The sequence below is a fragment of the Mastigoproctus giganteus genome, chromosome 14 (assembly GCF_048544385.1).
Source record: "Mastigoproctus giganteus isolate SK-2022 chromosome 14, ASM4854438v1, whole genome shotgun sequence".
Classification (NCBI taxonomy): domain Eukaryota; kingdom Metazoa; phylum Arthropoda; class Arachnida; order Uropygi; family Thelyphonidae; genus Mastigoproctus; species Mastigoproctus giganteus.
In genome coordinates, this window is record NC_143588.1 from 106,132,907 (window position 1) to 106,160,108 (window position 27,202).

At 37.1% G+C, this 27,202-nt stretch overlaps 1 protein-coding gene across 1 annotated transcript; it reads left to right on the forward strand.

Annotated features, from left to right (window-relative positions):
* The first annotated feature begins 24,089 nt into the window (after positions 1-24,089).
* On the forward strand, positions 24,090-25,452 carry LOC150075499 (uncharacterized). Its single transcript, XM_090388329.1, has one exon. The coding sequence runs from the start codon at positions 24,531-24,533 to the stop codon at positions 25,395-25,397; it is 867 nt and encodes a 288-aa protein (XP_090244455.1). The 5' UTR covers positions 24,090-24,530; the 3' UTR covers positions 25,398-25,452.
* The last annotated feature ends 1,750 nt before the right edge of the window (positions 25,453-27,202 follow it).

Here is a 27,202-nt window from a genome sequence, read left to right on the forward strand (position 1 = left end):
AAGTTTGTACAGTTCCTTCTTGAATTTATTAAAGCTACCAACTTCCACAATGACAAATGGAAGTTTGTTCCAGTAATTAATCAGTTGTTGACTAAAGGCAAATTTCCGCACATCTATCCTGCCCTGTCTTTCCTCAATTTGAATTTATGCCCCCTTATGTTTTTAATCTGAGCAAGAGGAAGAATCCCATCAGAATTCAGCGTGGTCAACCCATTCAAGGCTATATACATCTCAATCAGATCACCTCGCAGGTGCGTAGTCTCCAGATTCTGCAATTTGCAGCACCTCAGCCTTTTTTGGTAAGAACACCCCCTTTGTTCCCCTCACCAATCTTCTTGCCCTTCTCTGTACTCACTCAAGGAACTCTACATCCTTCCTAAAATGAAGTGTCCACACCTGGACGCAGTACTCAAGGTGGGGCCTGAACATTGCCATAAACAAAGGGATAATCACCTCTTTTTTTACCTGTGAGCAAAATTCCTGCGCGTCATTGATAATACCCCATAACCTGCTCTGGCAGCTTGTCTGCATTGCTCAGAAAACTTCATATCTGACTGGACAATTACTCTCAGGTCTTTTTTCATTTTCCCAAGCCTGAGTGTAGTACCATGCAGGTGGTATGTTCCTCTGGGGTTAATTCTACCCATATGCAGTACTTTGCATTTGTCAACATTAAACTTCAGTTGCCACTTCTTGGCCCATCTTCTCAACTTTTCTAGATCCTTTTGCAGTAGCAGACTGTAATTAACAACCCTGCCAACCTTTGTATCATTTGCAAATTTCAACACTAACTCTGATATACTTTCATCAATATCAGTGGTAAATATACAAAACAATGGGCCCAAGACCAAACTCTGTGGGATTCCACGAAGATACTTGATAACAAAACAAAAATACTCCTACACTAAAACACCAACCTCTAGTAATTTGTAACAGATTCGTAAGTGAAATGTTAGTTCCGAAAGCTATTAAAAAAGAAGATGCTCCGTTACACCTTATCCACCGCTGTAGTGATTTCAGAGGCTTTCAAAGACTACTGCGCTTACTTATTGGTTCCCAATTAGTTGCGAATAGTTTTGAACTGCCTCCGCGAACAAATCTAATATCGTTTCTTGAGCAATATCATTACAGGATTCTTCACTCGTGGAATTACCTCCACTAGGAAAAAACTAAAAGTGTTTAATTTAAGCATTAATGATGTAAAATAATGAAATGTAAGCCAGCAGAGTGGCAGAGCAATGAAGAGAAAAAGATTTTGACAAACAAAAAGTACCATTTATAACTGGCTAATTTAATTATATTAATTGTTTAAGTAATCTACTTATATATATATATATATATATATATATATATATATATATATATATATATATAAGTTTGATTGCTTAGATGAATTAAACTTTAGTGTCTATTTTCCATTGGGTATTAGGGTGTATCCTGAACAGGAGATTTTGTTAGCATTTCAAGTCTAACATATTCCTAGGGGTCTGTGGTGGCATTCAAATTATATAATAAACAGTAATAAAAAGTTAGTTCTAATACTGATTATTTAATTTTAATTAATGTTATTAATCAATACTAAACAATACCAAATAACATTCCCTTATCATCTATCCGCTACTTCTTCAGGGGCTTTGAGCGGATCGATAGCCAGTTTTAAAGGTATGTCTCATAATTACCCGTTTCTGTTAACTCCTTATCAGTTTTGCCTTATTAGTGAGATTTTTTATCTCCTTTAGATTATTTAATTTATTAAATTTATTAAATAATGATATTTTTATGCTAATTTGTCTTTAAATTTTTGAATATTTTTAATACTTAATTTAGGAATTCAGCAAACTGGTATAGGAGAAACAAAGCCCAACGGGTAATTATCGGAATAAGAGAGTGGAGCTATACTTATCTGTCCGGTGGTGGTGGTGGTCCTTCAGTAAAAGAGGGGTTAGCTCTTGTTCACTGTTTGTTTCATTCTTGGTTTGGTTTTTATTGCGCAGTCACGTCTATTGTTGCTTGATATTGTTGTAAGGTGATATTTTAGTAAGTCTTCCGATAAGTGGGTTGGTTCCTACGTCAGCCGGGGTGCGGCTTGGGTGGGGGGTTTTTGTTTCCGTTTTTAAACTCCGTGGTGAACTTTAATTTGAATAAAATGTGATATGTTTGTATTATATTTACAAGCGTTATTTATTGTTATTTACATAAGTTGGTTTGCTATCCCTTTGGACTGGGCCGGTATAGCTTTTCTAAGGCATAACAGCCCGTTTTGTCCTCGGGGATAGCTATTTACATATTTACAGCCTCCTGTAAAGTGAATTTTACCTTGCGAATGGTTACCCATAGATTAATTTTTTTTTTATTTTTATTTTTTATTCTGATTTTGAAGGGTGGGTTAATATAGGAAACCGGATTATAGTGCGGTCAGAGGACGGCATTAACGTAGCAAGGGACAAAATATTAAAACAATCAATTAGAAACTAACTAAAATAATAAAAACACAAAACTATATTAACCTGATAGCACCCAGCATTACTAAACGGCTACTGGGACTACAGCCAATAGTAAATTTTACCAATAAATTTACCAATAAAGATGGTAATAAGACAAAGGGTATTACGGAGTAACCACAAGGAACCGGGGCCTACAATTACAAAATAAATTGAAAACTATTTAAACATGAACGAACATACAAATAAAAGTAAAATGCTGTACGGGTATCACAGCATAAATTGCACCCCGGGATCACACATGACCACGCAGGACCCGACAATTCCTGAAAATGGTCATTTAGCATGCAATGCCGCCACACCAAAAGTGATTAACAAAAAACCGAGCGGACCCGATTACCTTAAAAACCCACACAAAGAAAGCTACGGAGAAATCTATCAACAACAGGAAAAACTAGCATTCAGTAAATGTAAAAATAAACTATGCAAAACATGCCCACAAATGCACAGAGTACACCAACAAAACGACGACAACGCACCAAAATTTTGTCACACCAAAAATGTAGTCTACTTAATTACTTGTAAAACATGCGGAATACAATACATAGGACAAACCAGCACAGAACTGCACATAAGAATAAATCTACATCGGTCACAAATAAAGAAACACGGAGAAAACCCAACAAAAGCCAATACCACAGAAAAATACACCAATGAAATAGAATACAAACACTTTCAAAAACACAAATTCACCAATATAACTATTGCGATCTTAGCCATAATAGAAAATACCACTAAAAGAGAAAACATGGAGGACATGTTAATAATAATGTACAAAACACTATACCCATACGGACTCAATAACAGATTCAATGGAAGAAACTTCACATATACAAACCCCGGACAATGTACATATACTATTTTTCAGCTCTACAAAGACTGGCAAAAAAATGGTTTAAAACTAAACAAAATCAAACAAGAAATAGACGAAGATAATAAAAGCAAAGCACAAAGCCTAAACAATTTCGATAAGCTCATCACAGAATGGGACACGGAACCTATTAACGTTAGAAGCATACACAACATCCTATTTTCACTTAAAATCAGCAAACTTAAAGCACTAAGCAGAATTCACCAGAAACTGAAGATTAAGAACATACACCTCAACCATACACTAGAAGATGTATTCAAATTCAGAATCGGCGATGATCACAAAGACATTGACACTAAAGAATACTGCATCATTAAATTCCTGAACCGAACATTCGACTACGTCAACTTCCGTGACATTATGGAAAACACAAAAGGGTTTTTACCTATTCAAAATATTAATATTAAAGTCAGATATAGTTTCACAAAACCAATAGGCATAACCATGTGTAACTATAAAAACACAATCGAAAATATGAACAGTACGGAACAACTTTGCCACTGCAATGATAGCAAATATAGAAAATACATAGATCCACATCACAAACACATCATAACAGGCGACCTCAGCATTATAGAAGATCAAACACTAAAAGAAGTAATGGAAAAAGGAACAAAATTCAGACTCAATAGCCCAACTAATTTATTTAACACGCGTAGATCCATATACAAGGATTTACTGCAATTCGCATTCAAAACTGCAAACAAATTTAACACACCCATAGAGGCATTCCAAATATGGATAAACATTACCACGGAAAAAATCATGAAAATAATCCAAGAGGTCTTAAAAGTTAAAAATCAAGTCAAACAATACAATCTGAAAGTCATTAGATATAAGACCAAAGAACTGCAGAAGAAATTCGTTATAACGAACACAGACAAGGCCAGCAACAACTTTAGTATAATATGCAAAAAGTTTTACATAGAGACTATTAAAGAAGAAATGGATAACAGTGAAACATACAAACAAATAGTATCCACACCTAACAGCGTCAATAAGAAGATGATAGCACTACACAAAAAACTAAAACTGAAAATAGAAATCACAAAATACCCATTCATTTACTGGATCCCAAAATTCCACAAAATACCCACCGGCAAAAGGTTCATAACAGCAGGGAAAAACAGTTATACAAAAGTTTCCAGTAACCTATTTAAAGACAAACTTAAAATTATATTAAATGAAATAACCAGTACCAAAATAATCACCAGCAACAAAACATATCTAGACTACATCCAAAACAAAAGCAATAAGATAAGTAGCCTATACACCTACGACTTCCAAAACCTATTCACCAGCATATCACATGACAATTTAATCAAAGTCCTTTCAGTCTATTTTCAAAACCACCAAATTAGTTTAAACTGTAAGAAACAATACTGGAACGATTTAGTCAATCTCAACGTCAAAAATAACTATGTAATGATGGGAAACAGAATCTATTTACAGACCAGAGGAATAGCCATGGGATCTTGCTGCTCCAGTGCGATTGCCAACCTATATTTACATCACTTCGAAAATAACATAACAGAAGAAATTAACATGTTCAGATATATTGATGACGTCCTAATCATCAACCACGACGGTTTTGAAACACTAGCCCAAGCAATATATCCTACCGACCTCAGCATAGAACGTACCAACCAAAACAGCAAATTACAAGCATATTACCTAGACAGCCAGATTACTATCAAAAATAACAAAATCGAAACTAAACATTATGACAAAAGAGACCACTTCAAATTCCCAGCTATAAAACTCATCCACTGGGATAGCAACATTGCAAAACACATATACGGAAACACAATTAGGAACCAAACGACCAGAATAATAAAAGTATGCAGTAATGCAGAAAACACAACAAAAGCAATTAACAAACTGATAAAAACACTCACAAAAAACAATATACCCTACAATTACAGCAAACACCACATAAAAGCGGCCACACTTATTAATAACAAAAATCTAATATCTAAATCACAAAGCAATACCAAAACCTAAATTAAGGTCCGGATTTCTTACGCTCAGAGGAGGCTCGTCCTCTGACCGCACTATAATCCGGTTTCCTATATTAACCCACCCTTCAAAATCAGAATAAAAAATAAAAATAAAAAAAAAATTAATCTATGGGTAACCATTCGCAAGGTAAAATTCACTTTACAGGAGGCTGTAAATATGTAAATAGCTATCCCCGAGGACAAAACGGGCTGTTATGCCTTAGAAAAGCTATACCGGCCCAGTCCAAAGGGATAGCAAACCAACTTATGTAAATAACAATAAATAACGCTTGTAAATATAATACAAACATATCACATTTTATTCAAATTAAAGTTCACCACGGAGTTTAAAAACGGAAACAAAAACCCCCCACCCAGGCCGCACCCCGGCTGCGTAGGAACCAACCCACTTATCGGAAGACTTACTAAAATATCACCTTACAACAATATCAAGCAACAATAGACGTGACTGCGCAATAAAAACCAAACCAAGAATGAAACAAACAGTGAACAAGAGCTAACCCCTCTTTTACTGAAGGACCACCACCACCACCGGACAGATAAGTATAGCTCCACTCTCTTATTCCGATAATTACCCGTTGGGCTTTGTTTCTCCTATACCAGTTTGCTGAATTCCTAAATTAAGTATTAAAAATATTCAAAAATTTAAAGACAAATTAGCATAAAAATATCATTATTTAATAAATTTAATAAATTAAATAATCTAAAGGAGATAAAAAATCTCACTAATAAGGCAAAACTGATAAGGAGTTAACAGAAACGGGTAATTATGAGACATTCCTTTAAAACTGGCTATCGATCCGCTCAAAGCCCCTGAAGAAGTAGCGGATAGATGACCAGATAAGGGAATGTTATTTAGTATTGTTTAGTATTGATTAATAACATTAATTAAAATTAAATAATTAGTATTAGAACTAACTTTTTATTACTGTTTATTATATAATTTGAATGCCACCACAGACCCCTAGGAATATGTTAGACTTGAAATGCTAACAAAATCTCCTGTTCAGGATACACCCTAATACCCAATGGAAAATAGACACTAAAGTTTAATTCATCTAAGCAATCAAACTAAAATATATCAAGCACGTATAATTGTCGAATTGCCAACGGCAATGGCATTAACGTAGCAAGGGATAAAATATTAGAACAATCAATAAAACAATCAAATTTAATTCATTTAAGCAATCAAAAAAAAAAAAAAAAAAAAAATATATATATATATATATATATATATATATATATATATATACTGTATAGTAAAGAATAATTGTATTAAGAAGTTAATTAATCATGGGGATGGAATGAATGTGAAGATAACATAGCAAAGTTTAGCTGCTTTTCACTGCTACTTTGTAAGCTATCATATTTCTCTACTATCCTGGGCAGTTTGGACATTATGTATTTAACTGTGTTCATCACATATTTCATTTCAATCTATACAGACAACCATACCATAATTATAATTTTTTTTATCACACCCAACGCTAGGAGCCGCTAGCTTACCCATACATAAATAAACCGCCATTTTGGTCAGTTTTACAACGTAACGGTAAGTGCCTTTCTTCCTGCCTATTTCGATATTCATTACTTTAGTTTTTTTCAATTCTTTTCACTTGATTCTGTAAGGTCATCCATGATCTCTATGGATCATGGATGACCTTACAGAACATAACCACTTTTTTGGCACTATCTACTCTTACCGCAAAATTTTAATATTTCGTTCTCAACACGTAGCAACAGTTCACGTGCACCACAGCATACAGAATGTCGGGGTCGAGATTCGGAAACAGAAGCAAGAACATTGCTGTCTTTTTCATAATTTTGGTGGATGACCTCTGATGATGAAACTGAGATTGTTAAGCACACCGCAATGGGAAAAGTAATTTTCGCGAAAGAAAAGGAACGGCGGTTAAAGTTTACAATAGGGTATGGATACTGTATTTTCCGAGGATGAAACCCCAAAAAATGTGATCACGTGGTGTTTATGACGTCACTGCCCCCACGTGACTTATGAGGTAATTTGGTGACCAAATTACATGCGAAGTAAATCTTTTTCTACACATGCGAAGTAAGTAAGAAAGAGAAAAGGAAAAAAATAAGCACATTGGGTTTAGGTAGAGATTCAGAAACGGGTGCCCCTTTCAAAATGGCGGCGAGGAGAGGAGGGGAAAAGCAATGATTGGCGGGTTGTGACACCGCCCACTCACTGCGTTCCCCCTCCTCTCCTCGCCCGATGGATTTCAAGTGACACGCGAACGGCACTTGGCACTGCAACAAAAATGGCGGCAGAAAACAAATCGTAAATCCCAGTTAAATCCAAGTTACAAAAATGCACGTTTTTTCGCGAAAATAAAAAGTCACGTGATATTTGAATGAGTCTGATATAGCTGAAAAGGGGACCAAGAAATTTCGCGAAAGAAAAGGAACAAAAATGCACGTTTTTTCGCGAAAATAAAAAGTCACGTGATATTTGAATGAGTCTGATTTAGCTGAAAAGGGGACAACGAAATTTCGCGAAAGAAAAGGAGGCTAAGATTTAGTACTCGGTGCACCCTCTCTATACTCGCCGACACGGCAGTGATTGACGGGTGCTGACTCCGCCCAGTGTCACGTGTTCTCCTGAACATACGGAAACATCTGGCACGCGTGCCACGCCGTGCGTGTCACCCGTGTTATGAATTTCGCTGTTAGAAGTGTCACGTGGTGTTAATACTTGATTAGCATATTATTTAATTTTATCGATGCGTAATTATAAAGCAAAAAAAGAAAAGTTGTTTGATTTTGGAAAAGGCTGAATAATACGTATATTATTCGTCCTGAATAATACATCCCCACAGAAACGGGGGGGTCTGGGGGGCAGAGCCCCCCAGAAAAAAAAAAAAAACCCTCAATTTGCGTATTCGATTGTTAGTGACTTACTCTTTGGTTTCCCCTGGTTGAGATGGGTGTCTGTTGTATTGGGTGATTTTTTTTTTCCTGCGAAATATTAGTTCGAAAATGTTGGGTTGTTTTGAAAATATAATTCAATTGATGAGGTGAGTGGTTTTCTGTCGTTTTAGCATTTCTGTTGGGCATCAGCAATTTTCAGTGTTGCCCATGGTGTTAATTTTTTTCCAGTGTTGCACGTGGTGTTAATTTTTTTTTTTTAGATTTTAGATCAGTGATTATTAGAGTGCTTGTGATTAATTTTTTGATTTTAGCATTTCTGTTGACGGGCATCAGCAATTTTCAGTGTTGCACGTGGTGTTAATTTTTGTTACAAATAATACTAATTACTTGTTTTTTACAATACTAATTACTTGTTTTTTCCGGCCAGAAAGGCAGGGGATTGGGATCCCCGTCTAGTAATGTACCGGGCGAGAAGAATCAAGGGTTGCACGTGGTGCGAATTTTTTTTAAACAAACAAAAAAAAGAAAACTTGTTTGGTGTTGGAAAAGGCTGAATAATACGTATATCGGGGGTGTGGGGGCAGAAGCCCCCACAGAAACGGGGGTCTGGGGGCAGAGCCCCCAGAAAAAAAAAATAATAATGATCCCCCTATTTGCGCTAAAAATAATTGCCCTAAAATTATAGCTTAGATTGTAAGCTATAGCTTGGAAAAACGTGCATTTTTGTTTGTTTTATTTTTAATAATTGTTCATTTGTCGTTCCTTTTCTTTCGCGAAAATTACCTTTCCCCCTTTTTTTTTTTTTCTTTTCGGTTGTATCCGACTTATTCAAATGTCACGTGATATTTTGCCCCCAGAAAAAAAAAATAATAATGATCCCCCTATTTGCGCTAAAAATAATTGCCCTAAAATTATAGCTTAGATTGTAAGCTATAGCTTGGAAAAACGTGCATTTTTGTTTGTTTTATTTTTAATAATTGTTCATTTGTCGTTCCTTTTCTTTCGCGAAAATTACCTTTCCCCCTTTTTTTTTTTTTTCTTTTCGGTTGTATCCGACTTATTCAAATGTCACGTGATATTTTGTGATCCACGAAAACCGTATTTTTGTAACTTGAACTTTTGAAATTATTGGATTTATCCTGTTTTCAGCGGCCGTATTTGTTGCTGTGCCACCCGCGTGTCACCTAGTACCGTTTGCCGAGGAGAATAGCGGGAACGCAGTGAGTGGGCGGAGTCACAATCCGTCAATCACTGCTTTCCCCCCTCTTCTCCTCGCCGCCATTTTGAAGGGTGCACCGAGTATTAAATCTTTACCGAAAAGGAACCGCAAATCAACAAAATATTAATATAAAACAAAAAGTTACACGAAATGCAATCACTTGTTTCTTAGGAGGATAAAAAAATGCACGTTTTTCTATGCTATTTCTAAGACAAACTATCAGATTGAACTGGCACAAAGAAAAACCACTCACCTCGTTGGTCGGGTGTCCACCTTCAATCCTCGGTTATATACAGTACTTACTGCTTTTAAAAATTCAAGCGTCAGATCGCTGCTGCTGGAATTTTCCTTGGCCACATGTACTCTGCGAGGTAGGAGTCGAATTTTACACAGCAGCAACAGGACACCCGCACAAATGAAATATAGACTAAAAATGACCACCAGAGCCTGGAAATGGCGCAATAGTAATCAGCCATTCACATTGTGATTGGCTGATTACTATTGATTGATTACTATTGATTGGCTGGTTACTACAGTTCGTCCTGTAATTTTTTGTTTCTTGGTTTTTTTTTTTTTTAAATTGCCATTCTTTTTCTTTATTAATTTTTATTATTTTTTTACTTTTTTTTTCTGGGGGCTACCGCCCCCAGACCCCCGTTTATGTGGGGGCTCCAGCCCCCACACCCCCGGAATTATTCAGCTGACATACCTCGCAACCACGTGATATCAAACACACCACAAAGTAATGGCCACCACGGCCATTCTTTTTCTTTATTAATTCCCACGTATATTTGCTCCTGAAACAAATATGTGATGAACAATTTATTAAATATGTGATGAACAATAAAAATATACGAGGACGGTTTGATATCGTCGCGTGTTTCCAGTGCCGTTAGTTACGTGGCACAGAGAACAATACCAATAAACAAAAGACATACCTCGCAACCACGTGATATCAAAACACCACAAGTAACAAGTACGGCTATTGATTGCGGCCATTTTTTCTTTATTAATTTTTAATATTTTTTTGGTCTGGGGGCTACCGCCCCCAGACCCCCGTCTATGTGAGGGGTGGGAACAATAAACAATACCAATAATCAATAGAAGTATCTCGCAACCACGTGTAATCAAAACACGTGTTTCCTAGTGTTTCCATTACCGTAATCAAAACACGTGTTTCCACGTTAGTTACGTGGCACGGGTGGCACGCAGTGCGTGTTCTACCGTGCCGGCTGCATCCGTCTCTTAAGGAGATCACGTGACGATAGGCGGAGTCAACACCCGTCAATCACGGCTGTATCGCTAGCAGTCTGGAAGGGGCACCCGTTTCTGAATCTCTGCCTGGGTTTATTTCAGTAAATGCTCCATTAAAGATATACTGGCTATGCTAAACAGAAAAATTCTTACCCGAAAAAGACATGGCTGATGATTTACGCCTCAACTTCACTGGAGGTATTCTTGCGGGTGGTCCTACTGAAAAAAAAAAGCACCGAGTACTAAATCTTAGCCATTTTTTCAATCCCCCAAAAAATGAACAGCAATGATAAGAGTTCATTGCCTTCTAAGATCACTTCAATTTTAATCAACCCTAATCAGAAGATTACTAGTAATCCTTTGGGTTACATTCATTTATCTGAACAATGAACTAATTCAGAAACTGATACATTCAAGTCAAAAAGATTGACAAGGGTCAGAGTTAATTGTACTCAGCTGGAATTTAATTAATATTACCTCTTAACAGAAAAATACTATGTGTATTCTTCACTGAAAGGCTCTGAGAAAAACTCAGAAATGAAGTTGAACTCATACTGAAATTTGATCCCGTACTTAATTCCATCCGATAGTCTGAAACAGATGCTAAATGTGGAAGAGAGGAATTAAACTCACAAAATAAACACTTCCTGATCCCTCAGTCTGAAGAGTTATTGAACTTTTCGAGTTAGAAATTAACTTGTTTTAGATTGTTCATTTAATGAAGACGGGAGAATACATAAACAGCATACTTATCTCGTTTATGGATAGCATGATAACAAAGCATCATGCTTTTTTTGAAAGCATCTCCATCCATCACAATGAGGTTCAGCGTAATAACTTAACCTCGCTGTTAATAGAGAATATTTTACCAGGACAAATAAATCCAGTTTAAACAGAGTTAACTGCTTATTTCAATTCCCAAACTCAATTTCTTATTTCAATTCCCAAAAACATTAAGAAGAATGAATTTCAAATCAAAAAATAATTCTGGTTTTACATGTTTGCCTAAAATTTATTTTTAGCGAAGGTATTCCCAAATGTTGTGCCATGTTTTTTTTCTTCATGCAAATTTTAAAACACAAGATTAAAACACACCAATATGAAGGGATTACAGTATGGAAAATAGAAAGAATACACATACCTTAATTCGCCCGCCGTTATTCCTTTTCAGATGGCGGGTAAATGGTCCTTATTGCCTATATGAAATCTTTAGTTATGTTTTTATTTTTAGCGTGTCTCCTTCTCCACATATATTTGGCCAGATACCCGTTGAATTGTTTTTCTGCTTGCCGGCGGGGCACCTGCCTCTTGATGGCACTCCACCAACCCTCGATACTGCTGGTGTTTTCTCCAGTTTCACGGTCGCTGAAATGCAGCAAGTGGTTCACGGCGAAATGTCGAAAACCTTCGTCCTCTAGGCAATCATAGGTCTTCCAACAATCTGACACTGTGGTGGTACCAGGTAAAATGAAAGACCTAATGACGTCTAGGAGGATTTCCTTACTCCTATTTTTGATGACCCTGAAAAAACACCCTGCAGACCCACGCTCAACACCACCAAATACCCATTTCCCATTCACACGTTTACCCCGATTGTATTTTCTTTTTCCAAATTTATTTTCAGCCATTTCTACTACAACTCCTACCCCCAATCATGCCACTTTCTCTCATGCACACATCAATGCTCACTTCATGGCAAAAGCTCCTCCAATTGGCAACTGTCTTGGAACTAACACCTAGTTCATTTTTTTATGAATGAACAAGGCGTCTTTTGAACCCAAAAATAGATCAAAACAAGCACCTCATTCATTCGTAATTTTGCTTTGTGAAAACCAAGACCCCTTCCGTATCGATCTTTTTACGTAATGCCCATGCAACACTTGCATTCTACACTTCCACTCATATCCACCTTCGCTATCCTTTCTCTCACTTAATGTCATCTCGCTTTCACACTTTGGGCATTCATACCTGGAGGAGATCAAGCCTACACTCACACACCATTCAATCAATTTCAATTGCCCACTTTTATTCAACTCCCAAAAAAAAACACGCGTTCAATCTCACCTGAGGATTCATGGCATGCACCTTCTTCTATAAGCAAAAACTGAAATAATCACGTTTGTGAAGTGGATTAAAGTAAATAAAACTCTTGAAGCAGAAGAGCAGATTTATATTCCCCCCCTCCCCGTCTCAGGCGAAAAATAGTAATTTTTATTTTACTATTGCAACATTGCATAATCATAAAAATTAATACGTTATGTGACTGATACGTATGCAAAGAAAAGGCTAAGGTTGAATTTCAATATAATTTGTATGATTTTTTTTGAAAATTTTAATTTTTGATTTTGATTTTATTCAACTGATTATTATTTTCTCTTATAGTAATCATAAATATACACAGTTGTTTGTAACATATACATATGTTGTTAATATATACACGTGTTTGACCACAGGACTAAAGTTTTGCTTCCTGGCACGTGGTGTCATCTACGTCTTACACATAAGCTGGTCTTGTGTAAGGCCGTGCTCTCTTCTCGGATCTTGGCGGCAAGCAGGGCATCTTCTTCTATACCTTCGTAGAATGCTATGGAAGTGCTCTACAGGGGCACTTTCATCCATCGAAATTATGAGGAAGACTGCAATGTTCTTGCTTCAGAAGCAAGAACATTGCCGTCTTTCTTGCCGTATATATGTATATAGTTCTCGACTTTACGAGTTAATTCGTTCCTAGCGTGCACTCGTAAAGCTGGAATATATTTCCCATAGACATAAGGTTAAAAAAAGCGGTTACGTTCTTAACAATGAAATTAGTTTGTTTATTATTATTATTATTATTATTAGCTATATGGTGCAAGGAAGACTTAGGCTTATGCAGCACCAGCCAAAAAAAAAAAAAATTTCTGCGTTACCCTGAAAGAGTCAGTAGTAGAAGGGAATCACCAGGAAAGCAAGAAAGAAGAATGATGATATCCAGCTCAGGACCCTGTGTTTGCCAAGCCCATACTCACCAGATGTGAGCACCTGAAAATAATCATTGAATAAATACAAACACGTTGATCACTCATTATTGCCTCAACACTCGTTGGTTTGTTGCAATAGGAGTCGTTTTCTTCAGAAATGCTTCAAGAGGCATTTTTTTCGAAGATAATCTTCTCTTTTAATTATAAATTTCACGATCGCATGCATAAGCATTTTTTAACGGTACACACGAATTGCAACTAACACGATTTGTGTGGAGTACAAGTTTATGAAGTTTAAAAAAAAAGTAATGAAGAGAAGATTCTGAAAATTTGTTTTTTATACGATTGAACATTTCGCCATAGTAATATAAAAACACACAATTCCAGCTATCGGTATTTTCACAAATGCAATAACATAGAGTTTACTGCCTGTTTATTATTGTTTGCGTAATAGAAAGCCCAATAAACTGGAAAGTGCAAATTGTTTTATGGTCGTGACCTCCAGAAATGTGCATTAGAAAAATATCACAAAGCCATTTAAAATTGATTCTTATAACAGAACATATGATAATGATGAAAGGGTAATGCATATTAATGATTTGAATTGGTAACTAATGCATTTTACAAATGTGGCGTACTTATCAGCTGAAGATGTCGATTCTGGCAACGATGCTCGAAAGGTAAACCTTCCTGACGTTGTGCCTATCTCTCTTTTTTTTGTAATTTTATTATTTTGAAATTTCTTTTAAATTGCACGCTTTTGTAATTTTTCCCGGCATAAAAATTGAATAAATAAGATAAATAATTCTATTTACATGTTCGTCGAACATTTCTTTTTTGATTCAATCAATTCGGCGAGCACAGTTGCACCGATTCAAAAAACAAAAATATTATTATATACCTACATATGATTTATATCAATATTTGGTTTTTAAATCGATCCAGCCAACTGTTACATATAAAATCGTTGCATCCAAATTGTTTAGCAAATTTTTACACTTGGGCCTTTAAGATCACAATGTATGTTGAAAATGCAGAAATTTGTTTTTTAGTGAACCATTGAAGCAATGCTTCATCAGCATTTCTAACCTTATGCTTTCTAATTTTTTTTTTTTTTTTTTTTTTTGTTTATGTTCTTTTCCAGTGCCAATATGTAAACATGTTTATTCTTCCACAATATCATTACTGTTGAAGAGGCAAAGAAAGTTTTTACACACTTCAACATTTTTTGCACCATGTTCTAACTCACGAATAATTTTGACTTTTTCACAAATTGAGGGACTTCCTTTCGTTAGTAGACATGTTTCCAAAGGAATGGTACGGTTCAAACTGACCTTAATGACAGTAAAGTGCATATGAGATTCTTAAAAGACCCGAAATAAATTTATTGTTCAGTGAATACAAGGTGATCTGTAAATCAGGTAATGCGGTAAGTGAAACGTCAGTGCTCTATTGTATGGTCCGCATCCCTGAAAGGACAAGGTCATTAACTGGCCATTTATCAGATGTGATGCTGGTGGTCATAAAAGCTAAGTCTCCTTTTCGTTTTTGTCATTTCCAAGAACGGGTTTTTTCGACCCTGAGCAATTAAGAATGTTTGCATAGTTACCAAAATTTGTATGGTATATCCATGTAGTATGCTCATTATAACAGAGAGCAATTGTATGGAAATAAAAGTAAATTAAGTTACAGCCGTGATCTCATTATTTCCGAGCTCGTTATAACGAAGTTCGACTGTGTGTGTGTGTGTGTGTGTGTGTGTGTGTGTGTGTGTGTGTGTGTGTGTGTGTGTGTGTGTAAAATATGTTGTATATACATATACAAAATATGTTGTTTATATATATCCACTGGTGTGCAAAACTTAAGGACCAATCAGATTTTCACCTGTAGCTTCTCATAGGAGTAGCTTGGAAATTGGAAAAGCATACCGATGGAACCTCATGAGGTACAGAAATGATGAAGGAAACAACACAGACATAACAACGGAAACAAAACGGTACAGGGGGTCCTTATTCAAAAATGGCAACGTAGCACCAGCTGCTATGATACAGATGCATCACTACCAAAGATGGAACAAAGGTAAGAGGTTTTTATTTTTTTTATGAAAAACCCTAAACACGAAAGGTACCAAAACCATAGTACTTAGTACCGTGTATTGGTTGAAGGAGAAGTATGGGGGGAGGGGGATGCCGGAAACTTTGCTCTAGAGACTAAACATGGGTTTCACCACTTCAAGCCTCCAGTAAGCAAAGTGGTGGTATTTCACCGGTTGATGAAAGTGACTACCACCTACAGGTGGTTCTCAGTAGGAGATATGGCCACCCCTAATGTCAGTGCAGGCTTTGCACTGCCTGTCCATACTTAGAACAATGTTGATAAATTCTTGTAGTAGCATCGTCCATTTCTCTGTCAGCGCCATCTTCAGCTGGTGAACATTTTCTGGTGGGTGTGGATGTGCTGTTAGGCATCTAACAGCACATCAGAATAATCGTGAAACTATCCTGAGCGGATCCGCTTCGGCAGGGCTCCTCAGTTAAGTGAATTGGATTAGTGTTGATTATTGCTTTAAATATTTGATTTATTTAGTATATTGTTGGATTATTTTGTTATAGATTTTCCTGTAACAGTTTGATTTTTATAATATTATAGATATCATTTTTTAAAGTTAATTTTCATTGATATTTAGATAATTTTATAATGTTAATTACAAGATCTGCCTTAAAAGCATCACAGGGTATCGTGACTCACACGGAAATAGCTGATGGCGATTTATGGGTGTCATGATTTAATCCATTGCAGAAACTGTGGAATGTCACCAAGGTCGACCTGGTGACTAATCATAGCTCACCTGGGGATTCTTTTCTTTGTGATCGATGTAAGGAGTGCACTGATGGAACAATTTGAGTCGCTGAAAAAACGGGCGCTTGCCCTCGAGAATAATGCATCTGGGAGCTCATCAGGGACTCGACTCCAGCAATCTACCAAGGGATGTACACCCGATACGTGCCTCAAAACAGAAAAACCAAGTGCAAACTACTCTGGTTCAAAAGAACTTTGTTTTATTAGGAGACTCCATTGTCAGGGAAACAGAGAATATTTTTTGTAATAAGGATAGGTGGGGTAGAACCCGGGTATGTATGTCTGCCAGGAGCAATGATGTCCCCAACAGATTGTCAGATTTTAAGGGGTTAAAGATAATATTATTATTCATATGTCTAATGACATTAAACATACATGATCTGATGATTTGTTGGAAAAGTACAGGATCATGCTGAGGAAATGCTGCGAGCTAGGCCACAATGTCTGTGTCTGCAATTCTGCCCAGACACGATAGGAGGGATTATATGTTGCAAGGCTTTGGGGGAAATTTCTAATAGCATGGCCCACACTTGTAGGTAGGAGGAATTTGTTTTGTTGAGACGGGATACACTTAAACAAAGGTGGTGCAAAAGTCTTTCCCAGTATTATTGAGGATACCTTAATGGTTCAGGGAAACTGCTAGTTAGGGGGATGTGGGTAATACTGAAATGCATTTATCTGATAATATTGATCAAAGTAACTCTTGCACACACCTCAAGAGTTCTTATCTGTTACCGCAACTGGACATATTATCTAGATGTTCTGGGAGCAGAAATGTTCAAGTGAGCAGGTACCTAATGCCAGGGAAGTGAGCCTAAAAAATTTCTCAATACAAGAACAGTAAATCTTAATTATTTATATAGTAATGTTAGAAGTGTCATCAAGGAAATAAATTGAGGGGCCCATCAAGCTCTCAGCTGCCCACATCAACGCCAGAGCTTGCACTTGGTCATCAGGCAACACAGGGGCAGCCCCCTAGGCAGAATGCGCTGGTCCCACAGGAACTAGTAGTTGTTGGTGACTCTATTGTCAGGGAAACGGGGAACATGCTTTGTAAAAAGGATAGGCGGAATAGGACCAGGGTATGTCTGCCAGGGGCAAAGGTTGATGACGTTGTAGAGCGGATATCATCTTTTAAGGGCACAAAAGGTGATATAGTTGTACACGTTGGCACTAATGATATTAAGAGTAGGAGACCGGCGGAATTACTTAGCAAGTACAGGTCACTGTTGAAAAAAAGCCGTGAATTAGGGTTGAACTTGAAAGTGTCTGCAATTCTGCCCAGACACGATAGGAGGGAGTATATGATGAGAGCCTTGTCGATCAATTCGGCCCTGGAGGGATTGTGCAAGGCTCAAGGGGTAGAATTTTTTTCAGCCTGGACTGTACTTGTTAACAGGAGAGATTGCTTCTACAGGGATGGGATACACTTAAATAGAAAGGGTGCAAGAATTTTTGCTGATGCTGTCGAGGCAGTGTTAGGTGGGTCGGAAAACTGCTAGTTGGGGGGGGATACAAGGACTAATAGATTAACAGTAGCCACTGGCAGAGGTGGAAGTGATTCTTGCACTGCTTCTATTCAAATGAGCAGAAGTCTGAAAAACAAGATGCAGGATATTTCAGAGACTGCTGGTAGTCATTGCGTAACAAGTAAATATATGGGTTGTGTTAGGGTAGCTAAGAATAGAAACAGGTGCATGTATACCTGCGTGTACACCAATGCTAGGAGTTTGGTAAATAAATTTGATGAATTTGAGGTATTGCTCAAAACATCAAAGGCAGATATTGTTGGATATCAGAGACGTGGTGTCACACAGATATAAGTAATGCTGAACTGGAATTTGGGGAATACAATGTATATAGAAAGGATAGACAGGACAGGAGGGGTTAGGCTATTAATTAAGAAACACATAAAGTCAAAGGAAGTGAAGCCAGTTGACATCGCTGGACAGTGCAGTGTTGAGTCAGTTTGGTGTGACATAAGCATAGGGAAATCAAAATTGAGAGTAGGAGTGTGCTATAGGCCTAATGACTCTGATGAGTATAATAATATATTGTACAGGGAAATAGAGTGGGCCAGTAAATCAGAGAGTCTTATAATGGGGGATTTTAATTTCCCAGATATTGACTGGAATTTGTGGGTTGGTCACTCGCACACTAGCAAGGCTTTTGTGGATTTATTGGATGATTGTTTTCTACATCAGCATGTTCGTGAGGCAACAAGAGGGAGCAATACTCTTGATCTGATTATCAGTAGTGATTCTTCATGCATTAAGAACCTGCAGATAAATGAACCACTAGGTGGCAGTGATCACAGTGTGTTGAAGTGGGATTTACTCAAGGAGGTAACTACCATCAGAGGTAAAGGGAAGGGTTTTTGTTTTCGTAAAGGCGACTATGATGGTCTGAGACAGTATTTAAATTCTATACAGTGGGACCAACTGATGATGTTACCAACAGCAAACTCAAAATGGGAAGCATTCAAGGCACTAATCTTGGTGGCTACCAGGCTTTACATACCAACTAAGAAATATTGTTCAAGGTTTAGGCCTAAATGGATGTCAGATGGACTAATGAGCCATGTGGCAGAGAAGAAAAATGCATGGGATACATACAAATTAATGGGTGACATGGAAGCCTATGATAGATATAAGTTGGTCTGTAACCAAGTCACAAAGGAGATTAGGCAGGCAAAGGCAGACTACGAAAAATCCTTGGCAAAGGATGCAAAGAAAAACAGAAAGGAGTTCTTTACATACTTGAACTCGAGAAGGAAAGGGATGAATCAGATTGGTCCACTGGATATTGATGGTTCAACAGTTGAGGATCCTGCTCAGGTGGCTAACAATCTAAACGAGTATTTTGCATCTACATTCACGCATGAGGAGTTATTCAGGAAGGAGAATGATGTAGGTAAAGTAAACATTGGCAGTGAGCTGGATGATTTTGTAATAACTGAGAGGAAAGTGGAGGAGAGATTGTTGAGGATAAACATAAAAAAGGCACCTGGGGTGGATGGGATCTATCCAGTTATATTAAAGGAGGCAGCAAAGGAAGTATGCAAACCCCTAGCCATAATTATGAGAGCTTCTTTGGACTCAGGGGAGGTACCCATAGACTGGAGATGTGCAAATGTAACCCCAATTCACAAAGGAGGATCAAAGGCTGACACAAGTAATTATACACCTGTTAGTTTAACTTCTGTTCCAGGTAAATTAATGGAGGCACTGGTTAAAGAAGCACTGCAGGATCATCTAGACAAGAATTCAGTTATAGCTCAGACGCAGCATGGTTTTGTTAAGGACAGGTCTTGCCTGACCAATTTGATTGGATACTATGATGTAGTCACAAAAGAACTGGATGCAGGGAATAACTTTGATATTATATATTTGGATCTTAGAAAGGCTTTTGATACTGTTGCACATGGAAGACTGCTGCACAAATTGGAGCAGTGTGGCATTGGAGGCAAATTGCTGCTATGGATAAGGGGATGGTTGAGTGGCAGAAGACAGAGAGTGGTAATCAATGGACACTGCTCAACGTGGACTAATGTTATTAGTGGAGTTCCTCAAGGTTCAGTGTTGGGTCCATTGTTGTTTTCGGTGTTTATGAATGATATTGATGATGGGATATCAAGTTTAATGTCTAAGTTTGCAGATGATACAAAGGTTGGCAGGGTCGTTAATGACACTACTGACGCTATGCTGCTGCAACAGGATCTGGAAAGGTTGAACAGATGGGCTGAGAGGTGGCAAATGAAGTTTAACATTGACAAATGTAAAGTACTACATATGGGTAACAGTAACCCCAGAGCAATGTATCAACTCTGCGGTACTACACTGACAGTGGTGGAGAATGAAAAGGACCTGGGGGTAATTGTGCAGGCAGATATGAAGTTCTCTGAGCAGTGCAGACGAGCTGCAAGAGTAGCTCATGGTGTCTTGTCAATGATATACAGGAATTTTTCTAGCAGGGATAAGGAGGTGATTATTCCCTTGTATAAGGCAATGGTTAGGCCACATCTTGAGTACTGTATACAGGTCTGGAGGCCTCATTTCAAGAAGGATGTAGAGCTGCTGGAACGGGTACAGAGAAGGGCAACAAGATTAGTAAATGGAACAAAGGGTTGCTCTTACGAAGAAAGGCTTAAGTTTTGCAAATTACAGAGTCTGGAGACTAGGCACCGGCGAGGTGATCTGATAGAGGTGTATAAGGCTTTGAATGGTTTGAGCATGCTCAATGCCAATGGGATTCTTCATCTTTCTCAGAATAATCACCTCAGAGGGCATAAATTCAAATTGAGGAAGGACGGATGTCGGATAGATGTGCGGAAATTTGCCTTTGGCCAGCGGGTGGTTGGTTGGTGGAACCGACTTCCATCACTTGTTGTTGAAGTTGATAGCCTAAACAAATTTAAAGCTCAACTGGACAGGTATTTCGAACGAACGGAGGGGTGAAATGGGAGAGGGTTTTTTTTTTTTTTTTTTTTGACTGATGCTGAATAAGCTTGCTTTCTTGCATCATATGCCTCTACTAATGCTAATGCTAAAATGAGTGAATTCGAACTGCTGGTTAAAACAAGTAATACGGACATAACAGGGCTTATGGAGACGAGGTGCCACCCGGAAATTGGGGATGATGAGTTTCAGTACGGCTTGTATAATGTATTTAGGAAGGATAGGGTAGATAGAAAAGGTGATAGGATAATGCTTCTTGTCAGAAGCAGCCTGAGTGCGGCAATAGCTTTCCCAGATTCACACATTTCACATGCTAGTATAGAATCTGTATGGTATGAGATAGTTGGAAACAAAGCTAGAATGCGAGTAGGAGTAATCTACAGACCAGGTGATTGTGAAGATTATGACAAAAGCCTCTACATGTAAATGGACTGGACAAGTAAGCATCAATGTCTTATTATGGGTGATTTCAATTTGCCTCTAATTGATTGGAGTAAATGGGAAGGAAACTCGATATGCGGAACAAAATTTTTAAATCAACTAGATGACTGTTATTTGTATCAGCATGTCAGGGAAAGCACTAGAGAAAAGAATATCCTAGACATCATGATCACCCATGGATTAGATGACATAACAGGGCTGAGAGTAGAGGAACCAGTAGCAGGAAGTGATCGCAGAGTTCTACGGTGGATGATGATGAGAGAGGTAGCAGTAGTAAAAGGCAAAGGAATGGGTTATAATTTCAGAGAAGGAAATTATGATGCCTTAAGGTGCTACATGGCCTCTAACTTGGGTAGATATGGCACAGAGAATGAATACAATTGAACTGTGGTATGCCATTAAAACTTTAATCACAGATGCCTTGAATGTGTATTTATCTTTAAAAAAATACTCCACGAGGAGGGTTCCAAGTTCAATAAATAGTGAAGTTGCCACATTACTTGACCAGAAAAGAGTGGCATGGAAAGGTTACAGAGCAGTAAAAAGTACTGAAGCCTATATCAGCGACAAGATGATCTGTAGTAGAGTCACATAGAAGTTTCCAATAGAAATTTTCAAGATTATAAATGATGCTAGAACTAGGGGACATAAATTCAACTTATAGGGGGAAATGCTTAGATTGGACTGCAGGAAGTTTTATTTTAGCCAGCAAGTTATAAATTACAGGAATAAGTTGCCTACATGGGTGGTAGAGGCTGACAGTTTGGGGGAATTCAAAGGTCATTAGGATAGTACCTTCGGGTGAGGGAAATGCGTACAATGATAGGCTTAATTTCCTTTTCTTTTATTAATTATTATTTTATTTTTTTATCATTGTTTTTTTTTTTTTTTTTTTTTGGCTGGTGCAGCATAACGCATAAGCTTTCTTGCACCATGTGGCCATTATTAATACTAATCTCCCCAGAGCATCCCATAAGTGTTCACACACAAAAGCATATCGACAGCTGCAATGTGATGGGTTGTAACGTTATTATCAATAAACACGAACTCAGGGCCAATGGCACATCAGAACAGATGCACATTGGGAAGGATTACCTCAGTGCATTAGCATGCACCAGTTACAGTACCGCCTTCCAGTATCTGGAATTGTGTACGTCCATCCAAGATAACACCTTCCCAGACAAGAACACCTCAACCGCCATATTTGATCCCTTTCAGTAATGTATGCTGGGTGATACCATGTGCCAGCCTCTCACCAGTATAGGTGACGTCCAGAATCGTTGCCGAGACTGAATCTACTCTCATCAGTAAAGAGCACCTTACCCCATTGTCCTGATGTCCAGTCCTAGCATTAGATGCACCACTGTAAAAGCTGTCTCCAATGGGCAGGTGTTAAAGGGGCACACTGTACTGGCCGTCAGCCAAACAGTCCAGGTTTGTAGAGTCGCCTGGTCACAGTAAACTGCAATATCCTTCATCCTGTGCCGCTGATTTGCAATGGATCCCACTGATTTCGGTCCCTCTTAGCCTTTAGGAGTGTATAGCAGTCATCATTGAGCATTGTTTTTTGTGGATGTTCACCACTGGTCTTTTGAACATCTGTACCTGTCATTCTGAGGCTGACCATGCACATGAGACGATGCTATGGGCTATACCGAACTCTACAGCCACACTGCTCGAGCTTCCCAATTATTCAACTCTGGGTAAATTCATCCAGATGTTGTCTACTGGCCATTTGTTGTCTGCAGCACTGTATGAAACCAATCGAACATCTGTAACAATCTTCACCATTCAGTAATTTGCACATAAATGCTGAACTGCTGCTTTTATCTTTTTATGTTGAGCCCCTTGATCACAATTCAAATTTTTACATTCTTCCGAATGACCACAGTTATGCAACTCGCCACAGGCTGTTTTGTTTGATTTTGTGGTTGTAACCTTGAGAAATAGTGTTCGTCCTTAAGTTTTGTACATCAGTGTATATTTGTTAAAAATTGAACTACTTTCCAAGAATTATGCCTGATTATAGAAATTACTTGACCTTTCCATTTCACTTTATAACTTTTATTCAAATTATCAAGCATTTTAATGAAAATAAATTTGATCAAATGGCTATAAGAAATTCCTGAAAACATGTTCAATGGTATCTTTGATCAGGGTACTTCAATTTAAAAATAATAGCTGAAGGTTTGAAAAACAGTTAGACATAAACCTTCATTAACAGTGAAAGTTGATAGGCACAGTGCGATAACTATTTGAAATTATATTTTGTATGTTCAGTTGATTTTACATTATAAACTAAATTCTTTTCCCTTTTTCTAGGATCAAGAAGAAATTATTTTCATGTCAAGAAATGTGTGAAACAGATAACAAGAATAGAAAAAGCATTGCTTTGTGACAGTCTGTGAATTTTAAATATTGTGAACAAAAATAACAGTTTTGTGTTAAACAAAACAATTATGGTTTACAGTTTAAACAATCCATAAAAATATATGGATAGGCTCTAAAATTGCCACATATTTAACAGACTAGAAACAATTATTACACATCACAAATTCCTAATCAATTAATATCTGTTAAATGCATTTTGATATAAGAAAGATTCCTGAAAACATTTAAATTATACAAAGAGATGCGAAAACTTTAAGAAAAGTGGATAAAAGTCAGAAAAATGAATTGAGAACATGAAAAAATAGCATTGTTGTGTGGAAAATCATTTTTCTGGGCGAGTCACTGGAAATTGCTTGTTTGTTCATACTCAAGAGAGACCATTTTGTTGTGAAATATGTAACAAGACATATTCATGACAAGAGAACCTGAAAAAAACAGCTTTTAATGCACCCGGAGGTGAAACCATTTTCTTGTGAAAAATATGGCAGGACATTTCACAATTAAGTAAACTGAAATCACACATACTGAGAAGAAACCATTTACTTGTACAACATGTGCCAAGATATTTTTGCAGTCAGCTTTCCTGAAAAGACACCTTTTAGTACATTCTGGAGAGAAACCATCTTTTGAAAAATGTGGCAAAACATTTTTGCAGTCAAGTAGCATGAAATCACACATGTTTGTTCACACTCGGGAGAAACCATTTTCTTGTGCAGTGTGTGGCAAGACATTTTTGCACTTAGGTTACCTGAAAAGACACCTTTTAATACATACTGGAGAGAAACCATTTTCTTGTGCAATGTGTGGTAAAACATTTTTGCATTCAAGTAGCCTGAAATCACACATGTTTGTTCACACTGGGGAGAAACCATTTTCTTGTAAAATATGTGGAAAAGCATTTTCACGTGCAAGTCACCTGAAATCACACATGTTTGTTCACACTGGGGAGAAACCATTTTCTTGTAAGATATGTGGAAAAGCATTTTCACTTGCAGGTAACCTGAAATCACACATGTTTGTTCACACTCGGGAGAAACCATTTTCTTGTGCAGTGTGTGGCAAGACATTTTCGCACTTAAGTGACCTGAAAAGACACCTTTTAATACATACTGGAGAGAAACCATTTTCTTGTGCAATGTGTGGCAAGACATTTTTGCAGTCAGGTCAGCTGAAATCACACATGCTTGTTCACACTCGGGAGAAACCATTTACTTGTGCAACATGTGGCAAGACATTTTCGCACTTTGGTGACCTGAAAAGACACCTTTTAATACATACTGGAGAGAAACCATTTTCTTGTGAAATATGTGGAAGAGCATTTTCACGTGCAGGTAACCTAAAATCACACATGTTTGTTCACACTCGGAAGAAACCATTTACTTGTGCAACGTGTGGCAAGACATTTTCGCAGTCAGGTCACCTGAAATCACACATGGTTGTTCACACTCGGGAGAAACCATATAACTGCAACAAACCCAAACCCATAAAGTATATGTTCAACATATTTCAAGGTATTTTAAGGGTTGTGTGATTTTCAGACCATTTTTTCATTTGTATTGAGACTCAGGCTCCTTATGATGTGGTAGGATCATTTCTATTTTATAAAATTAAACCATATTTGAATTTACTACTCATAAAGACTTTTATTTATCGTGTAATCAATGAACATATTTGTGCCAGTGGATGATTTAAAAAAATTAAGCTCAACTCAAAACTCAAGAGAACTATTTATCACTAAAAATGTTTTTGCTCTTAGTCAATATCAGATATTTGGTGAATCAACCTTCTTTCAAGGAATGAGTAGCAATGAATTTTTTTCATTAAGCAATGGAAGAGGACATTTATTTTCAAGAGAAGCATGTCTCCTCTTCAGTTAATATGTAGATTTTTTATCCCCAGTCAGCTGATAGAGGTGTTAAGTAAATCCCAAAAAGTAATTCCTACTCAGTTATAATATCAAAACTATAATCTGTTTGGGAGCGCCTTACTGTACTTTTCCTTAAACATATTAAGAAATGAAAGCATTGGAGATATTTTTGTCGTGAACCGTATTGGTACTTATTGAAATAACACTAAAGACTATAGCAGTCATATGTGCAGAGTAAGTAGTGATGTTGATGTGGTTACAAATGTCTGCATTTTTGTACCCATTGTGCACAAGATGAAGTAACTGAGTTTTAATTAATGTGTAGTGTCTTTCAGATTCTTACTAGATTATATTGTGATGTTGTTTAAAGCTTTTAGTTAGTTGAATTTACAGTTTGCTGCTCTCTGGAGTGGTGTAGAATTCTTTAATTTATTCAAGTTTATAAGAATACTTCTCAAAAATGAAAAAAAATAAATAAATAAAAAATAGAAAAATATTCTGATTTTACATGTGGATCATCACTAGTTCGGAGGAATTTACAGTTAATCATTTGGAAAACAAATACAATCGCTACTTGTATTTAGCAGTCATGTGGGCTAAAACCACTGTATGCATTTCCACACTTTACCTCTTACAGCTAGTCTATAATAAATGAAATAAATAAATACTAGTTTTTATTATACGGACTCAATTATATCATACACTCTGTTACAATACTGTAATATAGCACTGTATCATATATATATTTCCACTTGTTGGGCCAATGGCAAATCACTTTGTAAGGTAGAAATCGAAGACAATGAATCTAAGTGTGCTGGCCTAAATTGGCTGTGCAGTAAATTTTTCTTAATATAACGGTTAACTTTGTACATCCTTCATGCATAGACAGCTTTCTCCATCAAAATCTAAATGTATGATAAAAAGATCTTGTTGACAGCAATTGTTTTTGAAGTTTGTTACAAGTCTTTGTAGTGATTGTAGCCAAAATGTTTCTTCCGACCATCAATTATGTTACTAATTAAACTTTTAGAAGCTCGTTTTCCCCTAATCTTTGATTGCTTCCTACTTTCTAGCTATGTAGCCTGAAATTCAAAAATTACTTCACACTCTCAGCTACTGCCTTATATGCTGGCAGATTTGAAGAGGATTCTGCTCACTTTTTGTTTACTTTATTAAGACCTCGGACAACCGCTCATAACTATGATTCCAAAACTTTCTCCTAAAACCAGAGGTAAACTAATCTTTTCTAACAAGATCTTTATCACCTTCCAAAATTATACTAAACCCACTTTCACAAAGTCCTTTCTTTTGAAAAATCTATACAGTGCAGTCTACAGAATACTACATCACATATACACCACAATCGACCAAGCCTAGTGCTTCTGAGCTTGCCCCTCCATGTTACATTAAAACTTGTTCATGCTGTTTTCAACCCTCAGTGGTCCTGGCAACAGATTTCTTCCAGCTTC